General features: G+C 44.3%; 1 protein-coding gene across 1 annotated transcript in view; it reads right to left on the bottom strand.

Moving 5' to 3' along the window:
- Window positions 1-15,024: 15,024 nt before the first annotated feature.
- The window catches only part of LOC144671993 (sialic acid-binding Ig-like lectin 13), a 38,845-nt gene continuing 34,244 nt past the window's right edge, over window positions 15,025-19,625 (bottom strand). Inside the window, 1 exon segment of the mRNA XM_078533928.1 lies at window positions 15,025-15,176. Coding sequence (XP_078390054.1) covers window positions 15,025-15,176 — 152 coding nt within the window.

The raw sequence follows: 19,625 nt of genomic DNA on the forward strand, positions 1-19,625 counted from the left end.
CACCTTTTCTGGCAACTTCCACTGATCCAATGCAATATTTAATTTGTTCTGTTAGCCACGCTTAGTTCACCTTTCCTGTTGGCTTTTTGTGTCAGGGGGGCATATATATTTGATGCATAGCATGGAACAACTCTTTTCATACTAGCCATAGCCTCACTATCGTCATTTATTTTAGTGTGCTTTACCAAACCACCATCGCCAACTTACCTCTCATACGTGCATGGTTTTCTTTGTTCAGATTTAACGTCCAAGTTTCAGAGTTAACCATATCACGTCCAAACTTATGCAAAACCTTATCGCACAATGCTCACTATTTTCCGGAGACTACTTTACAGCAAGGCATTAATTCTCATTGTATAGTATAGTATTAAATTGTCATTTTATAATACTCAATTTAAAATAGACTGGCCTCCAGTTGGTTCTTCAATGTACTGCTCCAGAAACTCACCTCGTACACGGTCCAGGAATTTATCTCCCCTGGATCATTGCATATTGTACGCACCCAGTCTAGATTCAACTTCAGCTCTCCCATTATAACTATATTTCCCATGTTGCAGGGAGCTAGAATTTCCTAATTTACACTGTGCACTGCGTTACCTGTACAGTTTGTCGGTCCATAAGGGTGTTTGCTGTCCCATGCGGTTTCTTACCTCCACATGAACAAATTCTATATCTGGATCCTTCAGTCTAAGACCCTCCCTCTCTCATGTATTGATCTCGTCTCTTATTCACAATGCCACCCCGCTTCGTTTTCCTTTTATTCCCAACCTTTCTAAATGACAAATATCCATCACTATTCAGTTTCCAATCTCGGCCACCCAGTAGTCATGTCTCGCTTATTGTAAATTAAATCATATCCATTTACAACAAAGGGAAACCTCAATATATGCACCTTAGTGCGAATGCTGAATGCATTCAAATAAAATGCCCTGATCTTTGCTGTTTGATCATTGTCCTGACCATTGCGCTTTCTGCCCTATTTGATCCATGCGTTCACATCGCCTGCCTCCTAATTTCATTTTCTTTTTCCTTGTAACAGTTTTGCTTTCTTCAAATCTGATCTCTCTCTTTCTCAGGGTCTTATTCCCTTTTCAATTTCCCCAACAGCACAAGCAAGGTTCCTTGCGAGGACATTTGTCTCATCCCTGCTAGGGTGCAGAAACGTGCATCTTGTGCACTGATTCTCCTCTCACGTAGCCAATCACTTAAGCCTCCCTTTCCTATTCTGCCGACTATGTGGCACTGGGAGAAACCCTGAGATTACCGCATTTGGGTTTCTGATTTGTAATTAAGTTGAAGAAGTTGACAAATTTCTTGGCAAATACGTGCCAAAAATTAGAAAACTTTAGATAGCGTTCGGTGGTGCAGGTGCACCAATCTGTTGGGGTTGCACAAAAGGTCAGTGGTCGGTTAAAAACAAACAAACAAAACACTGTGGTTAATTTGGAAAGGGATGACATTAAAATGAAGCGAACTTACGTTAAACTTGTATATTACCGCATATAGAGCACAGGTATACTTGTGAGCACAATCCGAATGGAATGTTATCCTTAACCAGGAGAGGAATTGAACAGAAAAGTAAGGATGCCAAGCTTCAGTTATACAGGGCATTGGCGAGTTCACATTTCGAATACTGTGTGCAGTTTTGGCCTCCTTGTTTAAGGAAGGATTTGTATGTCGGTGGTTCAGAGCAGGTTTTACCAGATTTTTCCCTGGAATGAGCGAGTTGTCTTATGATGAATGGTTGGACAGATTGGGCTTGCTTCCACTGGAGCTTAGAGGAGTGACGGCTGAGTTGATTGGTACGATTCTGAAAGGCCTTGACAAGCTGGATGTGGAAACGTTGTTTCTTCTTGCTGGTAATTCCAGCTCTTAGAGGGGACTGTTTTAAAATTAGTGGCCGCCTTTTTGGACAGAGATGAGGAGAATTTTTTTCTCTCTGAGGGTTGTGTGACTTTGGCACTTTTTGCCTTAGAAGGCGGTGGAGGTGGTGTTGTTAAATATTTCTGAGGTGGAGGAAGGTAGATTCATGTTAGGCGATGAAATTAAAGATTACCGGGGATAAACGGGAATGTGTAGCACAAAATATACACAATTTAGTCATGATGTTAGCGAATGGTGCAGCAGGATCGCGTGCCTGACTGGCACACTCCTGCTCCTATTTCTTATGTTCTCCCCTTCTTATGTAACGCATTTACTTCGCTTCAATATGATCTGATTTTAGAAATGTGATTTGTTTTTAAATGTAGTGTTTCAAGTTAAAATGCCTGGAGGTTTATTTGGTCAACTCGCCCCAAGGAGGAAGTGGAGCCCTTTGCCCTCAAATTGCAAGACTGAATTTGCAGAATTTCTGGCAGTTACAGACAGCATATCTGCCTTCAGCAGCTTTCAGAGCGGCGTGCTTGATGTGACATGCTTGGAAGGGCACTTGCAAGTACATTTATGGTGCTAGTCTCAACTTCCAAACTCATTATTTTTTCAATCTGTGCCCTTCCATAGACGTCGTCACCTGCATCCTCAGCTGCAGCGTTTATGCACGACAGATGTTGCAAATAATGCAGGGTTCTGCTCGAGAGGTGAGAAGAAACTTTCCAAATGGGAAGAGGTTCGAATACCTGACGAAGCAGATTATAGATAATTGCCAAGTGAATCGGGAGAAGATGACTAGTTTACACTGAATTGTGTCAATCTTGGACTCACTTCCAGAAAGCCTTCCTGAAGTAGAGTCGATCGTAACGATTAATGAAGTGGGAGGAATTGGATGTCGCTTTCAAAGGAGAGTAGAAGGGAAAAGATATGCCTAGAGGCCTCTGTCTGTGGGGAGTGGGGCAATGATTCAATAGGTAACTGGGCGAGCGGCTAATGTGTTGGGAATAAAACACAATAACGCATTTCACAACACTATGTTAAGATCAGTGATTTTGACGGGTGCAACCTGAAGCCTTTACATCTGCTTTCATCACTTCACCATCTTCACTAAGTGACAAATCACAGTAACATGAAAGGTCAGTCCAGTCCACAGCTCATTTCTGAATTTAGTTTGCGTCAAAGCATAATTTAACGTTTTGACACAGTAGCTCAAAAGCATCAGCATCTTACTGGTCTGTAGCAAAATGGCCAATGGGTGTGCAAAGTCAGCTGGGCTGTAAGTCAGGTTCGTAATGCGGTCCAGGATGAAATAGATGACAATAGGCATCCACAGCAGTATGTAACTAGACTATATGCTAAATAGCAGAATGATTGCTTTCCTCCGGTTCATTACCTCTGCATCGCTGGTAGCGGTGTTGCTTTGATTTCGGGGCTTCCTCCGTTCTAAATTGGACGCCAAGACCTGCTTGACGGTGAGGCAGTTGAAGATTGATCATTCACTCCTTCCTTGTGCGGGTGCTGGGTCTTAGTTCCCGCCACCATCTGGTCGTTCAATATCGCTCAATACACATGTACATCAGGAAAACTACTAAATGCACCTGGTAAATTTTGCGCTGAAATTTACCCTAGACCATTTTGGGTCTTTATTTCCCTGCACTGACCACAGTATCGAAATTTTCTATCAGGTAGAAATTTGCACCTCAACTACTCGTACTTTTGCTGGGATGTTGAAACCGATCAATCTGAAATAAGTTCTGAGGCAGCTCTGGGAATCTCCTGTCCACAGAACGAGCTCTTTAAACAACTGGGCCACGGGCGCTGGCGTTGGACTGAAGCATCTGAATGCAATCTCATCCATTGAATCCGTGATTTTCATTGCACAGATCGTGCGATGGAGAGGGAGAGGGAGAGGGGGAGCAGGAGGGGTCGGGGAGTTGGTGGGGGAGAGGGGAGAAGGGGCGGGGAATGTATAGGGAAGGGGGATAGGAAGGAGAGAGGGGGTAGAGGGGAGAAGGTGTATACAATGACGATGTGAATGAAAATGTTTATTCAAGGCCGCTTCCGAGTGTACAGATGCCTGTGAATCTTCTGAATTCTGGACTTGGGAGGAGGGTAGGTGCCAGAACAGTATATTCGAGATAGAGACCGTTAATTTCTCGGGGTCCTGAGAGAATCAGTGGATGTGAGGACAAATCACGAAGGTGCGATCCAGGTCGGGATTGAACTGTGGACATTCTGAACATTGTAGCAGCCGAGACGTTCACTGCCTGCTACATCTGTCTCTGTTATTCTGACGGGCAACAGTTTGTTACGCGCGAACTATTTCAGACTGGCATGCCTGAATCTCAGCCTTTGTTGAAGGAGGAGGAGAATGTAGCAGGAATTGTGCTTCATCGTCTCAGGGGCAGTGGAGAAAGCCACACCCTAACCCTGAATTCTCAGATTCAATGTCAGGTACTGGACCGGCTAAGCTACCCGTTTCCCTCAGTTTCTCTCCACCCCCTCTGCGCTCTCTACGGCCTCACAACAGATCGTCTGCCCCCTCACATTCTCCAGTCGGAATCCGCCCTCTGCAGATCATTACCCTCCCACGCAGCCCAACTGTCTGCCTTTATCTCGTCTTGCTCCAAACCAACCACTGGCCCCTTCACAGCGGCGTGAGATGTGACCACTATTGTTTCTCTCGCGTTTCTGCTTTGGGCCGTTAGAATATTGAGGACGATGTGAATCATGGAAAGGCATTAATGTTAGTGAGGGGGAAATTGATATAATTTTTTTGTTTCCAGTTGGTTGTGAGAAAGTGTGTTCCCGTCTCCCTGAAAGGATGAAAGCGAATTCTGCCATTCTAAATTGTGAGTGCTGTAACCTTCTGGTTATTAAATAGACTGTACAGGACAACGTGTCCATTAAACGGCTCGACATTTTCCCCTTCCCCGCGCTTTCCAGAGCAGCGTGTTTACTAATATTAATCATTCAATCCTTCCGTGTGGGAGCTCGCTCTAGCAGCCCAATGTGTTTCCTTGCGACTGTAGATCATGAAAATCATTAAACTCACTAGTAATATTTAGGCACATGGCCTCAGGTAACTCGGGGCTTCCTGTGGTTTCCTTTAACCCTGTTTGTCCATGCCTCATTTTCACTGATTTCTGAATGGAAGAGACTGTGCCAGATTGTCTAGTGTTCAGAAGACTGGCGGTTCAGAGTGAAGCATTCGGTGGGATATGGGAGTAACTGCCCGGCTGAGACTGGCTTTCGGGATCTCAATTGGATTGACAGGCGCTTTTAAACCATGACTTCTAAATATCGCCCATGGAGAGGTTGGGAGAGGCGCGTTGAGGGAGCAGATTGAAGGAAACAATTCAAGAAAGAAATGGCACAGGTGCAGGTTTATTTTTAACCGTGTAAAGATTTGACGTGTTTATGGATGGACACGATGGTTTTAATCACGGAAAGAGAAAGGAAGCCAAGGTGCTGTATACCAGGGAGACGCGGTCAAATCAAAGCGGAAAAGGGTGGTCAGTAAGAATATGATCATCATTAACAGATCCTACTGCCCCCACCACCCTCCTCCCCCCCACCTCCCCACCGCCTCACCTCGTCGGAGAGCCTTTCACAGTTAGGGGCGGAGTTTGAAACACGGGCGTAGCGTGGAATTAATATAAAAATGAGGGCAGACGGGGGGAGGGGTTAGAATCTGCGAGTGGGCGGGGTGGCCAAGGGGTTTCCCCTGTTCCCAAGTATCCTGTGCGCGGTTACTACGCCAAGTGGCCGTCCTCAGAGGTTTGATGTATTTTTCTAACACACCTCGATTTAAAAGTGCACCGCGTGGGTATTCGCACACGGGAATCAATGAAAGGCTGCGCGGAGAATGGGCCAGTGACTCTGAGCAAGGGGGGTGCGTAACAATGAGGAGAGCTGAAGACAAGCGGGTTCGGGGCTAGAAACAGACAATGGGCAGAGAATGAAAAGAGAGGCATGTGAGTGATAGGGAGGAGAAAATAGAATAGCGCAGGAAGTTATTGGTTGGAAATATGTCAGTGATTAGGGACATGGCAAGGTGGAGGAGGGGGAAATGAAAGTGGGGAGGGGAGGGAGGTGCACTTGGGATAATAGTGAAAGGGAAAGTGGGCATCATTTATATACGGTTTGAAATACAGGCGGAAGAAGGTTCAATATTCACATTCAAATGTGCATTGATTAAATATTTCAGGGGCAATGGGAAAATTACTTGCCCACAGTGATTATTTGTAGAGACATTTCGAAGAGCCAGCACAATAATGACGGGAGGATTGGCCTCCTCCTGTCCTTTTAGGTTCAGTTGGTCAGTTCCCCGATGACTATTTATTCTGTTTATCACTTTGCTTTATTTCAGTCAGCAACGTGCGTTCTTGGACACTAAAAGCAACCTCAGTCATGGACTAGACTCGTTCTCGACGGCCGCAGATTTGCTCCCGCTGAATCTCCGGCTGTGCCAATGAAGAAATGACTACAGTGGTGTTGGAGGCGTCAGATTGCGACAGGCCCGGCCCTGGGATATGGACGTTTGAGACCCGATGTGCTGAAGAGCGGTCTCATTGGGTGGCTGTGAAAGAAAACAGTATTGTCGTATAAACGGTGCACAAAAGAAATAATCTAGTCACAGAGGTACACAGCACACACACAGGCCCTTCGTTCCATCATGTGTGTGCCGGCCATCAAGCACCTATCTATTCTAAACCCATTTCCCAGCGCTTGGCCCATAGCCCTGTGTGATATGGCATTTCAAATGCTCATCCAAACACTTAATAAATGTGAGTTTTTCTGCCGCTACCACCCCCTCAGGCAGTGTGTTCTAGTTACCCTGCAACAACTAGGTGAAAACAAATCCTTGAAATCTCCTCTTAACCTCCTGCAGTCGCCTGTTATTGACACCTCCGCTGAGGGGAAATGTTTCCTCCAATCTGCTCTATCTATGCCCCTCATAATCTTTATAACTCTATGAGGTCCTCCCTCAGTCTTCTCTGCTGTAAGGAAAACAGCCTCAACTTGTTCACTCTCTCTTCATAGCTGAAATGCTCCAGACTTGACAGCATCCTGGTAAATCTCCTCTGTACCTTCTCCAGCGCAATCACATCCATCCTATAGTGTGGCGACCAGAACTACACACGATAGTCCAGGTCGGGACTAACCAGCGTTCTATAAAGCTCCAAGATATCTTCCCTGCCCTTATATTCTATGCCTCGGCTAATAAAGGCAAGTATCACATATACCTTCGTAAACACCTGATCTACCTGTTTTCCTGCCTTCAGGCATTTATGGACATGTACACCAACATCGCTCTGAACATCTGTACTTCCGAACTGCAAACAAGGATAGTCGCTCAAATGGTACTGACTTAATTTGATTAAGAATGGAATTTATAAATATTATACACCTGTATATTACAGACTTTTAGAGAAATGAACGCGAACCTCAGAATTATTAGAATACGTCTAGGGTGTTGCTAACCGTCTCACTATTAGTCAGAAAATAAACATAACTTAAGAAAAAAGTTAAGACTGTGCAAAATCCCGATTCCAAAAGTCGACATTCCACAGAAAGTTTAATTTATTTACACTGACATTGACGCTAAATAAGTGGTCATTTTATTAAAAAAACAATATTAACAGTGTCAGAATGGCAATAGGAAGCGATTATATAACCTCTCTAGCCCGGATCACGAGCTGATCGGAGCCGGGGTTTAAGCGGAAACCTGGGTGTACTGGGCAGCCGCAGCCGCTCCTCCACAAATAACACTGGCTCTCAGATCTCTCATGATCCCCTGGTGCTATGACCTGATGAAATTCGGACTGGCCTTAGCAGGAAAGTATCCTACTGCCCTCTGACTGCTGATATCCGTGCGGGTCTAGCTCCTACATCGACAGCACATCCAACTCTCCTCCGTGTGCTGACCTCCTGAAGGAGCACAGTGATTCTGTGTCCCACATGTCCACCCCATCCTTTTTCTCAGTACATCTATCAAGTTTACATTCTCAACGACCTGTCCTTTTCCCGTTTAAAATTATTTCAGTTAGCAACTTCCAGAATCTCTCTTTTCAGGTACAACGCCCCAGATTCAGACAACATTGTGCTAAATAAGTGAGCCCTCAAGCTACTTTCAGAGATTTTAAATCCATGCCCCTTGGCTATCCGTAGAGACGCTAGAGGGCGCTACCGTTGTCTATCTGTTCGATCAAATCTTCCCAGCACCTTGAAAATATTTAACAAGTCACCACAAAAACATGTTCCTGCCAATTGCAAGCGACTTGGCTTTAATTTAACCTCTCCTTACAACTGAGGTCCATTTCCCGTACAACAAGCCTGGGTACTTCCTCTGTAACGGCTTTATTGGCATTCGCTATTTGAAGAGTACCATGTGAGGAATTGCCCAGAAACGCTTCAGCTAATATAGAACCAGCTATTTATTAATTGCAGCACATTCAGCTGATTTCATACTCTATAACACCATTTAGAGGCGGTGGCGTAGTTATATTGTGACCGACTCGTATTCCAGAGACCCAGGTTTAATGCTCTGGAGACCGGGATTCTTCATGGCAGATGTTGAAATTTGAATTCAATCAAAATCTGGAATTTAACGTCTGATGATGATGACGGTAAAACCATTTCCGAGTGCATTAATGCCACATCTGGTTCACTAATGTCCTTTAAGGAAGAAAATCTGCCGCCCTTATCTGATCTGGCCTACATGTGGTTGACTCCTAAGTAACCTCTGAATAAGGGTGGGCAATAAATGTTGGCTCCGAGCCAGCGACGCCCACATCCCATGAGCGAATAAAAAAAAAATGACTGGTCTGTGTGGACAGGAAGACAGTTCTACTCACCTGAGCTTTTCAGAATGGTAATTGTACAATGACCTGCCATATTCGCTTTTTCAAACGTTATACATACCAGCATTCAACTCCATCTACCATCTCCATCTCCATCTATTGAATGCCAGCGATGGTTGCGTTATCTTTTGAGGCCCCACGAGACTGCTCCACCATTCAATGAGATCATGGCTGAACTGAATATAACCTCAACCACAGATTCCCGCCGACCCCCCGATAACCGTTCACCTCCTTGTTAATAAAAAATAAACCCACCTCTGTCTTTAAAATATCCAAAGGCTCTGCTTCCACCGCTTTTGAGGAAGAGTGTTCCAAATGCTTACTGCCCTCTGAGAAAATTTATTCTCATGTCTGTCTTACATGAGTGACTCCTTATTTTTAAACAGTGACTCCCAGTTCTAGATTCTCCCACAACAGGAAACATCCTCTCCACATCCGCCCTGCCAAGGCCCCTCAGGATATTAAATATTTCCATCAAGTTATTTCTTACTCTTCTATATTCCAGTGGAAAGAAGACTAACCTGCCCAAACGTTCCACGCAAGATAACGCACACAATCATGGCATTAGTTCAGCAAACCCTCTCTGAACTGCTTCTAATGCATTTACATCATTCCTTAAATAAGGAGACCAATACTGCAGACAGTTGTCCACGTGTGGGCGCAACAATGTCCTGTACATCTGAAGCAAAACACCCCTAATTGTGTAATCAATTCCTTTCGCAATAAATGATAACATACTCTTATTTTCCCTGATTACTTGCTGTAACGTTTTAGGTTCATGCACAAGGACACGCAGGTCCCTCTGAATCTCAGAGCTCTTACCCAACACACACGAAATACCAGCTGGTCATAATCACGCTCCTATTAGTAGGACACTGTTATGTTCCGTGGAACACGCTTCCTTATGATGAGATAATATGCTGCGTGGATTCAAGTCGCTTGTTAATCTTCAAATAAACATTAAATATCAATAGGTCCCGTGTAATTACTAACCTTATTTACGTGTACCTTCGAACTTATGCCCAGAATCTTCCATCCGATAATGGATACAGCGATTGACATGGATACCTCCAACAGCACTAGGAACCACAGGATGACTAGGAGCTCGTAATGGTATCCCTGGATATCAGTGCCAAGAACATTTTAATTATATTCGGAAATAAGGAAAAGGACTTCCGGCCACGAAGATTCTCGTGCCCATTGTGACAGCACAACTCACAAAGAAACTTAGCCCAGAGTATTGGGCCGAGAATATAGTCACACTTGGGGAAAGTAAGCAGATGAGATGAGGCATTGCTCTGGGCAACAATGTATTGCGAGACAGCTCTTGCCATTTGTTATTTAATGGACCTCCATGGAAAGTTACATAGATGGGCATCATTATAAACGTTTTGTCTCACTATCTCAGAAGGCTGGGTATTCGACGGTCATGTTGACAATGAGTGGACAGGGGAGCAGATAAATAAATGTCAAACAGCAAATAAGGCGAGCTTTCTAACGTAAGGCGGCTCACTGTGATCTATTCACCCCAATGCCTATATCATCCATATATACAGTCCCCTTTGTAAAAAAACCACGAATTAATTCGCCTCCAACAGGCAATTCAACCAAGCTGGTTTTGAGCATTCTGATGAAGATATTTAATAATGCCTACAAGTGAGTATGCTGGGGCCTTTCCACTACAAAAAAGATGTATGAGCGGTGAACATGACAGATATTTACATATAAGAAAATATTTCAGCAGGTAGACGCAGGGCAATGCATTTCGCACTTATTGGGTGCATCCAAAACGAGAAATATGAGATTGCCACTAATAAAATGCTGGGAAATATTCGGGGGCGCTAGGTGGTGGGGAAGGGATGTGGTGGGAGTTATTTATGCTTTGCGTGCTTAGAATGTCCAATTGCTTTCTGCATGCCTATTAAGGCAACCAGGTAGCTGGACGCAAACACTCTCCTCAGTAGCTGGCTTCACGAGTCTCGACTATGTCAATGCTCTCTTGGTCCTCCTGCTAGATTTCACTCTTCACTAAATTTGAAACCAAACAAAACACCGCTGTCCATATACCAACTTGCACAAGCCTAAGGTGCTCCTCCAGCCCATTACTTTTTCCAAGTTTTTGGCTACCTATGCTTATATCGCCCTCTGTGTCTTGGTGCGAGGTTGGCTGGTAACACTCCCTTGAAACAGCTGAGGATGCTTCACGAGTTTAAGAGTGTCACACAAACGCATATTGCTTTTCATCTAAAGCTAGATTCACTTTCTTAGGTGGAAGGAGGTTGGTGTGGGACAGTAACACGGGGGCGAGCCTCATCTGTCCGGTCCATTATGAGTCAGTCTATATAAAATAAAGCAAACACGTGCTAGAGCTGCCTTTGCCAATACGCATAATTCGACAGTGTTTGAAAATTTTATTCTGCACTCACATAAGCGGCACAACGACCTCCGAAGGTTCCGTCAGCACATAATTTTGGTCCGGGCCAAATGCCGAGGTCGACGTGAAGCAGGTATACATCCGCCGCCAGCACAGTGACACTGGTCAAATTCGCCACCAGACAGGCCCACAGCTTCGAAGAGTAAGCAGTAATTCATTTTGATATCTGTCCATCATGATGTTTCACACAAAGCTATTGGATGCTTGGCCGAAAATTCATATGGTGCACCCAGCGAAAGACATAGAAATTCCGGTCAATACGAATTGTACTTTAAAAAAAAGTGTTATCTGTGGGCATGGCATCTGACAAAACGTGGGCGTTTACATACTTGGGGAAAAATCCTGAATCGGAAAAGCAGTTCTGTTATCAGCCTTGGAATTACTTTCTCCGATGCCTCTCTACATTTCTGCCCAGAACTGTGTGCAGCGAATCCAATTGTGGTTCCATTTGCATTTAATGTGCATCTCTGCGCTTATACTTTGTTCCTTTCATGGTATGAATTTGGAGAAATGTAAGACGGTTTGCCAGTTTGCTCTCATTTGTTTCACACTGCACATGGGATATTGACTTTCTTAGCCGAGGCATAGAATACAAGAGCAGGGAGGTTACGCTAGAAATGAATAAAAGGCTGGTTAGGCCACAGCTCGAGTATTGTGTGCAGTTCTGGAATCCACACTATAGCAAGGACGTGAATGCCCTAGAGTGAGTGCCGAGGAGATTTACCAGTGTGTTGTCTGTGCTGCAGAGCTTTAGTTATGAGGAGAGATTGGGTATACTGGCATTATTCTGCCTGGAACAGAGGTGATTGAGGGGGGACATGATTAAGGTGTATAACATTATGAAGGGCATAGATAGGGTTGACAGTACCTAAGTTTCCCCTTGTTGAAGGGACCAATAACCAGGGGGCATATATTTAAGCTAAAGGGTAGGAGGTGTAGAGGGGATGTGAGGAAGAATTATTTCACTCAGAGCGTGGTGGGAATCAGGAATTCACTGCCTGAAAGGGTGGTAGAGGCAGAAATCTTCATAACATTTAAGAAGTGTTTGCATCTGCACTTGAGATTGCATGGCGTACAAAGCTATGGGCCGAGTGCGGAAAAGTGGGATTAGAGTAGTTTTGTGCTTGATTGGTCGCCGCAGGCTCGATGGGCCGTAGGGCCTTTTTCTGTGCTGTAGACCCCTATGACTCTATGACTATAAGACACGTACAGGATCTACCTCATCATTTGAGCTACCTTGTGACTGAACATTGTAGCATGAAGGTTCTTTGTCGAATCAGCACTAAACCGGTTAGTTATAGAATTTAACATTAAAACAGTACACCTGGAGTTGAAAAGTTTTGATTCAACGAATTCTAATGTGGGCATACTCACAAGGCGTGTATTCGGTTTCGCTCCTAGAAGGTACCGCAGGCTCCCACATAACATAAACTGGAACGAAAAGTGTAAATATCCGTTTCACTTGATGGATCATGTTTATAATGATAACAACTGCCTTAAACTATGAATTATTTTTTTCTTCTTCTGTTTGATTATTCAAGTGCTGTGACCAGATATGTCTCCCACCAGTCTGTGTTGGGGTGTCAGCTTGTCGCGGTGTTTGTCGAAGGTGCGATGCAGGGTTAGGGAGCCACATATACAAGTTTTCTGACTATGGTAAGCTATGGGCGCAATGAGCAACGTGGACGAGAGTTGAATGTTGCAAACAGCAAGAAGCAACTTGAGCTGATATTGTGCAATTAACAGTGCAACACGTTCTAAAGCAGCATGAGACTGTGAAAGATGGAATTGACTGCTTGTCATGTGAGGGAACATTCTTCCCTGATCTAAAACGTTGTAACAGACCATCTTGCAGTCAGTGGGAAGCCCGTGAAAAGGAGGAGCAGAGCGATTTAGGAATCTATGTACTGAAATCGCTGAAATATATTGGGGAGGAACAGGATTTACTCGGGCCATTACAGAAATAATTTGGGAGTGGCTCGTCCGAAGCACAGTTTCAGAGAATGTGGATGAATAAAAATTAGGGATTATATTTAACACTGAAGGCGACTGCGGCAGAAGCACAGAAAGTTTGTAACGCATCTGAAAATTCGGTTTGCAAATAAATATAAGGGCACTTTTGTGGGAGGTAGCACATTCTGGCCTGTGGGCTAAGAAGGTCGCCATTATCCTTAAAAGTTGACCGAGTGGTACAGATTCACATGTGCTTGAATATGGCTACAGGGACTAACAAAATCCTAGAAGTGCAAGCAAAAGATTGGCGTTAATTTCTGTAGGGATGATATTAAATATCAAGCAGTTATGCTGTAGTGCGTGAAAGCGCGAACACTATTCAACATTCTAACATATTAAATTCGAAACGTCCCATTCCCTTTCACATTTAGTGCTCCAGGCCTTGACCTGAAACTTACCGACAGGCCGCTCAACCAGTGAGTTCTGTATATTCTTGATAAGGATACTGGGCTCGGAGTTATTGTTGTCCAGTATAGAATAATCCGATAGAGAATAAACAGCACTCCCAAGACAATCTGAATGACCTAAAAGAGAACAGGTTTCACAGTGTGCCTACAGGTAAAACTTATCAAATAAAGGGAAACAAAACTGCGTGTGAGAGGGAGAGGGAGGAAGAGAGACAGAGAGAAATGAACAAGCAGAGAGCGAGAGAGAGTAAGACAGAGAGCAGGAAATTGCGGTGGTGGGAGAGGTAGCGATGGAGAGACACAGGGGAGGGGAAAAGAGCAGGGGGTGGGGTGGGCAGGAGAGAGAGGAGAGAGACTGAGAGGTGGCGGTGGGTTGGAGAGATAGAGATGGAGAGGGAGAGAGACTGAGAGAGGCAAACAGAGAGCGAGAGAGAAACAGAGACAGGCAGAGAGAGGGAGGTGGCTGTGGGTGGGAGAGAGAGAGAGAGAGGCAGAGAGGAGGGGGAGTGGGTGGGTCGGAGAGACAGAGGTGGAAAGAGGGACAGGGAGAGAGCAGGGCGTGGCGGTGGGTGGTAGAGCTAGAGAGAAAGACTGGGAGTTGGCAGTGGGCGGGGGATAAAGAGGTGGGTATGGAGAGAGAGGGAGAGGGAGAGAGCTGGGTGGGGGATGTGGTAGATAGAGAGAAAGAGAGTGGGCGAGCGAATGGGTGGGGTGGTTGGAGAGAAGTGGGGAGAGCGCACGATGATAGATGGAGAGAGAGGGAGAAAGATATAAGTAGAAGTTTAGGAAGAAGAAAAAGGAAAAGAAGATTTGTTATGGAATAACTCGCTTGAAACACCATGAATTAATAAACAGAGACGGAGAGAGGGTGGGGAGGTGTGCTGGGGAGAAATAGAGGAGGAGAGAGTGACAGAGAGAGGGAAAGAGAGATGTGGAGGGGTCGGGGAGAGGGAGCGAGAGAGGAGATAGAGAGAAGAAGAAGTGGAAGAGCAGAAATAAGAAGGGGGAATCAGGGAACAAATCTCATAAAACATCCTGAGTAAGGTCATTGAGACATAGAGTCGGGATCAGTTCAAACAATCACTCCTCCAATACTAGTGGCTGTAAAATGCAGTGGGCTCCGCCTTACAAGGTTCATTCTGGGAAGCCATCGATGCATTCTGGAAAGCACCTGGCAAACCAGCATCTTCTACCGCCGAGATGGACAAGGTCAACCTGTCTGTGGGAGTGTGACAATCTCGAGAGCCCATCTAAATCACACGACATACTCATTTGTAAATAAATGCTCCTTCCATTGCAGATGACCGCGAGAACCATTTTGATCATTGTATATTGACTGTGTAACATCATCTGAACAGCATTAAATGTAGAATTTAAGAATAACTGAATCTTACACACAGAGCTTTCGTTTGTTCCAGCTTAATCCTTCCGCTGGTTACTTCTCTGGCTGCTGAGTGAACCTGGGAGCCTCGGTAACTCGCCGGGTCTTCCGCTGTAGCGGATTGGGTGTGTACATGGTGAATGCCAGGTCCGGTTTCAGTGCTAAGTGGTTTAGCCATGTCTCAAATCCTGGATCAACAATATACTCTAAGTGAAAATAAGGAGAGTTCCACAGATTTAACGTTGCGAACATTTCACTTAATAACGACTGAGCAACATTCTTTATGATATCATAGGTTGCTAACGGAATTTTGCGAGATTATATACGATATGGCACCGAATGTATAAATATAATTTTCACCAGTTAACCAAGTTCGAATGTTGTGAATCCGACATTTATGTCATGTGGGCAATGTTTCTGTTTCTTTCAAACACTTTTCCAAGACTGACGTGTTGAAGGTTTTGATAATTCAGTTCAATAGAACCCAAGACAATGCACCTCCAAAGGCAGCTTCCTTTCCCAAACGGAGGAATTGATAGCTTTTTTTTGATTATTCAGTTCCGAACTGCTTCTTTTTTCACTTGCCTGACATGCGTCCTGAAACTGGAGGAATCTGCTTTCTCCAATTAGATTTTTGCTGCAACTGTCAACAGAACTAAAGTTTCCAGGAGAGTCCAATATTTTCTAGCAGTGCAGCCCCGTGTAAATGTTCCACAGGAATTTGCAAACCTTTATCTAATAATGGAGATGACAACAGCAATCATAATAATTACAGTTTAAGAGATATGACTACTGAATTTGACGTTGCTCTGTGCATTGTAGAAAACAAACACCACTACTTGCACGGATGGAAGCTTGACGTCTAGTTTCGTTTGAAACTCCACTGAATAAGATGTTGCCCAAAATCTGTATTCAATTAACTGCAGTTATAATAATCAGCAGCTGGAAATAATCTGACCAGGCAAACTCCTACAGTTCGTCGAGCACATACAGATTTCCCTGCAAGTGGTTTTCCCCCTTAAATTTATTTAATAAATGCTCTCCTCACATTGCTCTCTTTATTGTAAGAAATTGAGTGATAAGCTGCAGGCTTTCCTTTTGCAACTGATGCCACAAGCATCAACGGAATAAACATCTGACGTGTTGTACAACGATCATCTAACCATGAGAAATATAAATATAAATGCGTAGAATAGCTGCTGTGTACCAAGAAGGATTTCCTGTTCCAATATCTTGGCACAAAACTTCCAAGCCGTGGCTAACTACTCTAAAGTGGCTTGGATACTGAATACAGGTAAGAGTGTTTCAAAAGGAGTGCACTCTCCCAAAACATGTTTTCTGTCCTGATTGCTTGGAACTTTTAAACCTCTGATAAATTCATCATCGTTTCAATATCATAAGGACGCATGAAATCACTATCATCTTATACCACCTATTGCCAAACCAAGTTCCCATTACGGGCGCCTCTATTAGTGCGTCTTTTCCCTCAGGCATTACTAGTTCTCACATGAGATAAACTGAGATGGACACAACTTCTGCAGAAAAGATAAAGTCCTGGCACCCACACTCTGAGTAGCCAGTGACAGAATAGAGACAAGACCCACCAAGCTGTGAAGAGAAGTTTTACAGACATTTCAGACCATGTGTCGACGATATCAGAATTTTACATGTGATTTGGCTCGGGTTGGAGAGGGGAAATCAATTTAAGAGGGCAATTATTGATGCCCCAACATACATCGGCCAGGAGAATTCGCCCGGAATATCCTGAAAATAAAATAATTTCTGTTGAAATTGTGACCGAAGGAAGAGTAAAGCAATAAGACACGTGTCTGTAACTTACCTTCACCCGAACTTTCGGATTACATCTGAGCCCCTGATTTGGTTCCTCTGCTTGTTGTTGATGAGTGTGGGAACATAACACTCACTGGACCTTCGCTTCGACTGCGTTGTGGGCTAATTTAGTGGCTGGTGACGCACTCCTGCTATGACCAGTGCAGTGTCGAACATTCACATGATCACGGGCCCCTTCGCAAATAACAAGGCGCTTTCACAGATGTCAACGTGCCAACCTTTCGCTTAAATGTGAAGGAGCCATACTGTATCTGATAATACAGCTCAGGATTGCAATTTGTAACGTTCTAAGCGAGTTACCACCAGATTCACAGTGGTGTTTTTTTTTATTCTCCTGATTTTTGTAAATTTCATTGAAATTTTAAAGGTGATGCTTTTCTGTCACTGAAACAGACATCCTTCCCCAATCTTGGTCTCAAGACAGATGGACGGGCGGTCGTAAAAGTAGCCTAGGACCCCACCGTTAATGACTTCGGACCGAATGTTGCAAGAGCGGATAGTTCAATTTGAAATCAATAAAAATATACTGGAGTCAATATTGTGCTGATATCACAGAACCGTTAGAGAATCCACCCCTTTACCTCTTCTCGCCTACATGTGACTCCAGATCCACAGCAATGGCTGACTCTTAAATGCACTCTGAATAAGGGCCATTAGGGGTGGGGAATAAATTTTGGTCCAGCAAATTCCGTAAAAGTGTTTTTTTTTAAATGCCCTCTAATCGATCAGTATCTTATTTCCTTTGTGAGTTTCTGCTTTCAGTTGAACAATTGTCCGACAATCTTAAGTTGTTTTTCAATTACTTTTCAGTACAACTATCAGCAAAGTTAATGTGTTCCGCGGTGTGTGTAAATTTACATTCCATCAGATCTTCATGAAAATCTATCTCCATTTGCTTTAATAAGAATGACGACATAACATTATGAATAGAAGGTATTAGCCAGCACATTGAATTATATGAAATCGTTTCACTCTGCAAAATTTGGATTACGTTGCTTGAACATGGAAAAGGGATGATATTGTTCCAATTTTGCATTGTGTTACACGGAATTTGACTAATCAATACTTTAAGAAAAACAACTGGATTTGTTCCCTCTCTTGGTGAAACAGACACACATAATTTTTCCAATAGTCCCACACGCCCAAGTTACCAAGCAAGAGATCTGCATCAATCATGTGGATCAAGACACTTTGCACGGAAAACCCATCGAACATCGAACAACAAGGGATAGAAATACAAATTCACATTTTATTTTAAATTCATTCACGGGATATTGGCTTCGCTGGCTGGGTAAGCGTTTATTGCCTACCCCTCATTGGCGCTTGAGGAGGTGGTGATGAGCTGCCTTCTTGTACGGCTGCCGTCCATGTGGAGTTGATACACACAGAGTGACGCTACGAAGGGAGTTCCAGTTTCTTGACCCAGCGACATTGAAGGGATGGCCAATGTATTTCCCAGTCTGGAATGTGAGTGACCAGGAGGGGAACTTCCATGTGGTGGCTTTCACATCTATCTGTTGCCCTTGTCTTTCTATATTGTAATGGTCGTGAGTTTGGACGGTGCTTTCTAAGGAGCCTTGGTGATTTCCTGCAGTCCATCTTGTAGTTGGTACACACTCCTGCTACTGTGCATCGGTGGTGGTGGGAATGAATATCAGTTTATGAAGTGCCAATCAAACGGGGCTGCTTTGACCTGGTTGATGTCAAGCATCTTGAATGTTGCGGGAGCTGCCCTCATCCAGGCAAGTGGCGAGAATTCCATCACACTCCTGACTTGTGCTTTGTAGACGGAGGACAGGCTTTCGGGAGTCAGGAAGTGAATTGCTCACCACAAGATGCCTAGCCTCTTACCTCCTCTTCTAGCAATAGTATTTATATATGGCTAGTCCAGTTCAGTGTCTGGTCAATGGTAACCCCCAGCATGTTGATAGCGGGGGATTCATTGATCGTACTTCCATTCAATATCAAGGGGCGATGGTTGGATTTTCTCATGTTGGAGATGGTCATTGATTGACACTTGTGTGGCGCGAATGTTAATTTCCACCAGTCAGCCCAAGCCTGGGCATTTTCCAGGTCTTGCGGCAGTAGGACATGGACGTCTTCTCCCATGTGGAGAATATAAAATGCATCCAGCAGTTCACTGAGCAAACGAGATGTTGCTGGACCCCTTAATCGACCACTCATGTGCTGAAAAGAATACCGATGATCTATTCTATATGAAAGCAGGGTCTGAGACTTTTCCCCAGCATTCAGCCTATGCCTGCTGCTGGAGCATTGAGGCATAGCTTGGAGTCTCAGTGTGGAAGGTCAGCACAGAAAATACTGAGCAACACATCCACACGGGAGTTAAGTCAGAGTTGGAGTACGTTTGGTGGCATGAACTCGATTGAACCTTTCAGGCTGAACATTTTCAGCAATCAGCGGAGGTACTGCAACATTTAAGCACTTGTATTCATCATATTCACTTAGGCTTTTAACTTTGAAAAACAATGTACCTTTCAGCGGGCGATATTAAAGAGAGTCCTGTACGCACGCGGCAGGAGTTCAGGTCAGTGGAAGGTCAGATAGGGCGCGATGTTCAATGAACAGCTCATTCCAAAACCAGCAGCTTACACAAATGGCCGTTGTGAAACTTGCCCCCTTGGTCCCAACAAGAAGCTTTCCACCCCGCTAAAGGAAATTGTCTGTTTAATAGGAGGCCCACAAAATCTACCCCTGATTCGAGAGATGACTGACCCGTGCAGAGTCAAACCACGAGGAAGGGTCATACGGCCCTGAAAGGTTAACTCTGTTTCTCTCTGCAC

The sequence above is a fragment of the Cetorhinus maximus genome, chromosome 35 (genome assembly GCF_964194155.1).
Source record: "Cetorhinus maximus chromosome 35, sCetMax3.hap1.1, whole genome shotgun sequence".
In the NCBI taxonomy this organism is placed as follows: Eukaryota; Metazoa; Chordata; class Chondrichthyes; order Lamniformes; family Cetorhinidae; genus Cetorhinus; species Cetorhinus maximus.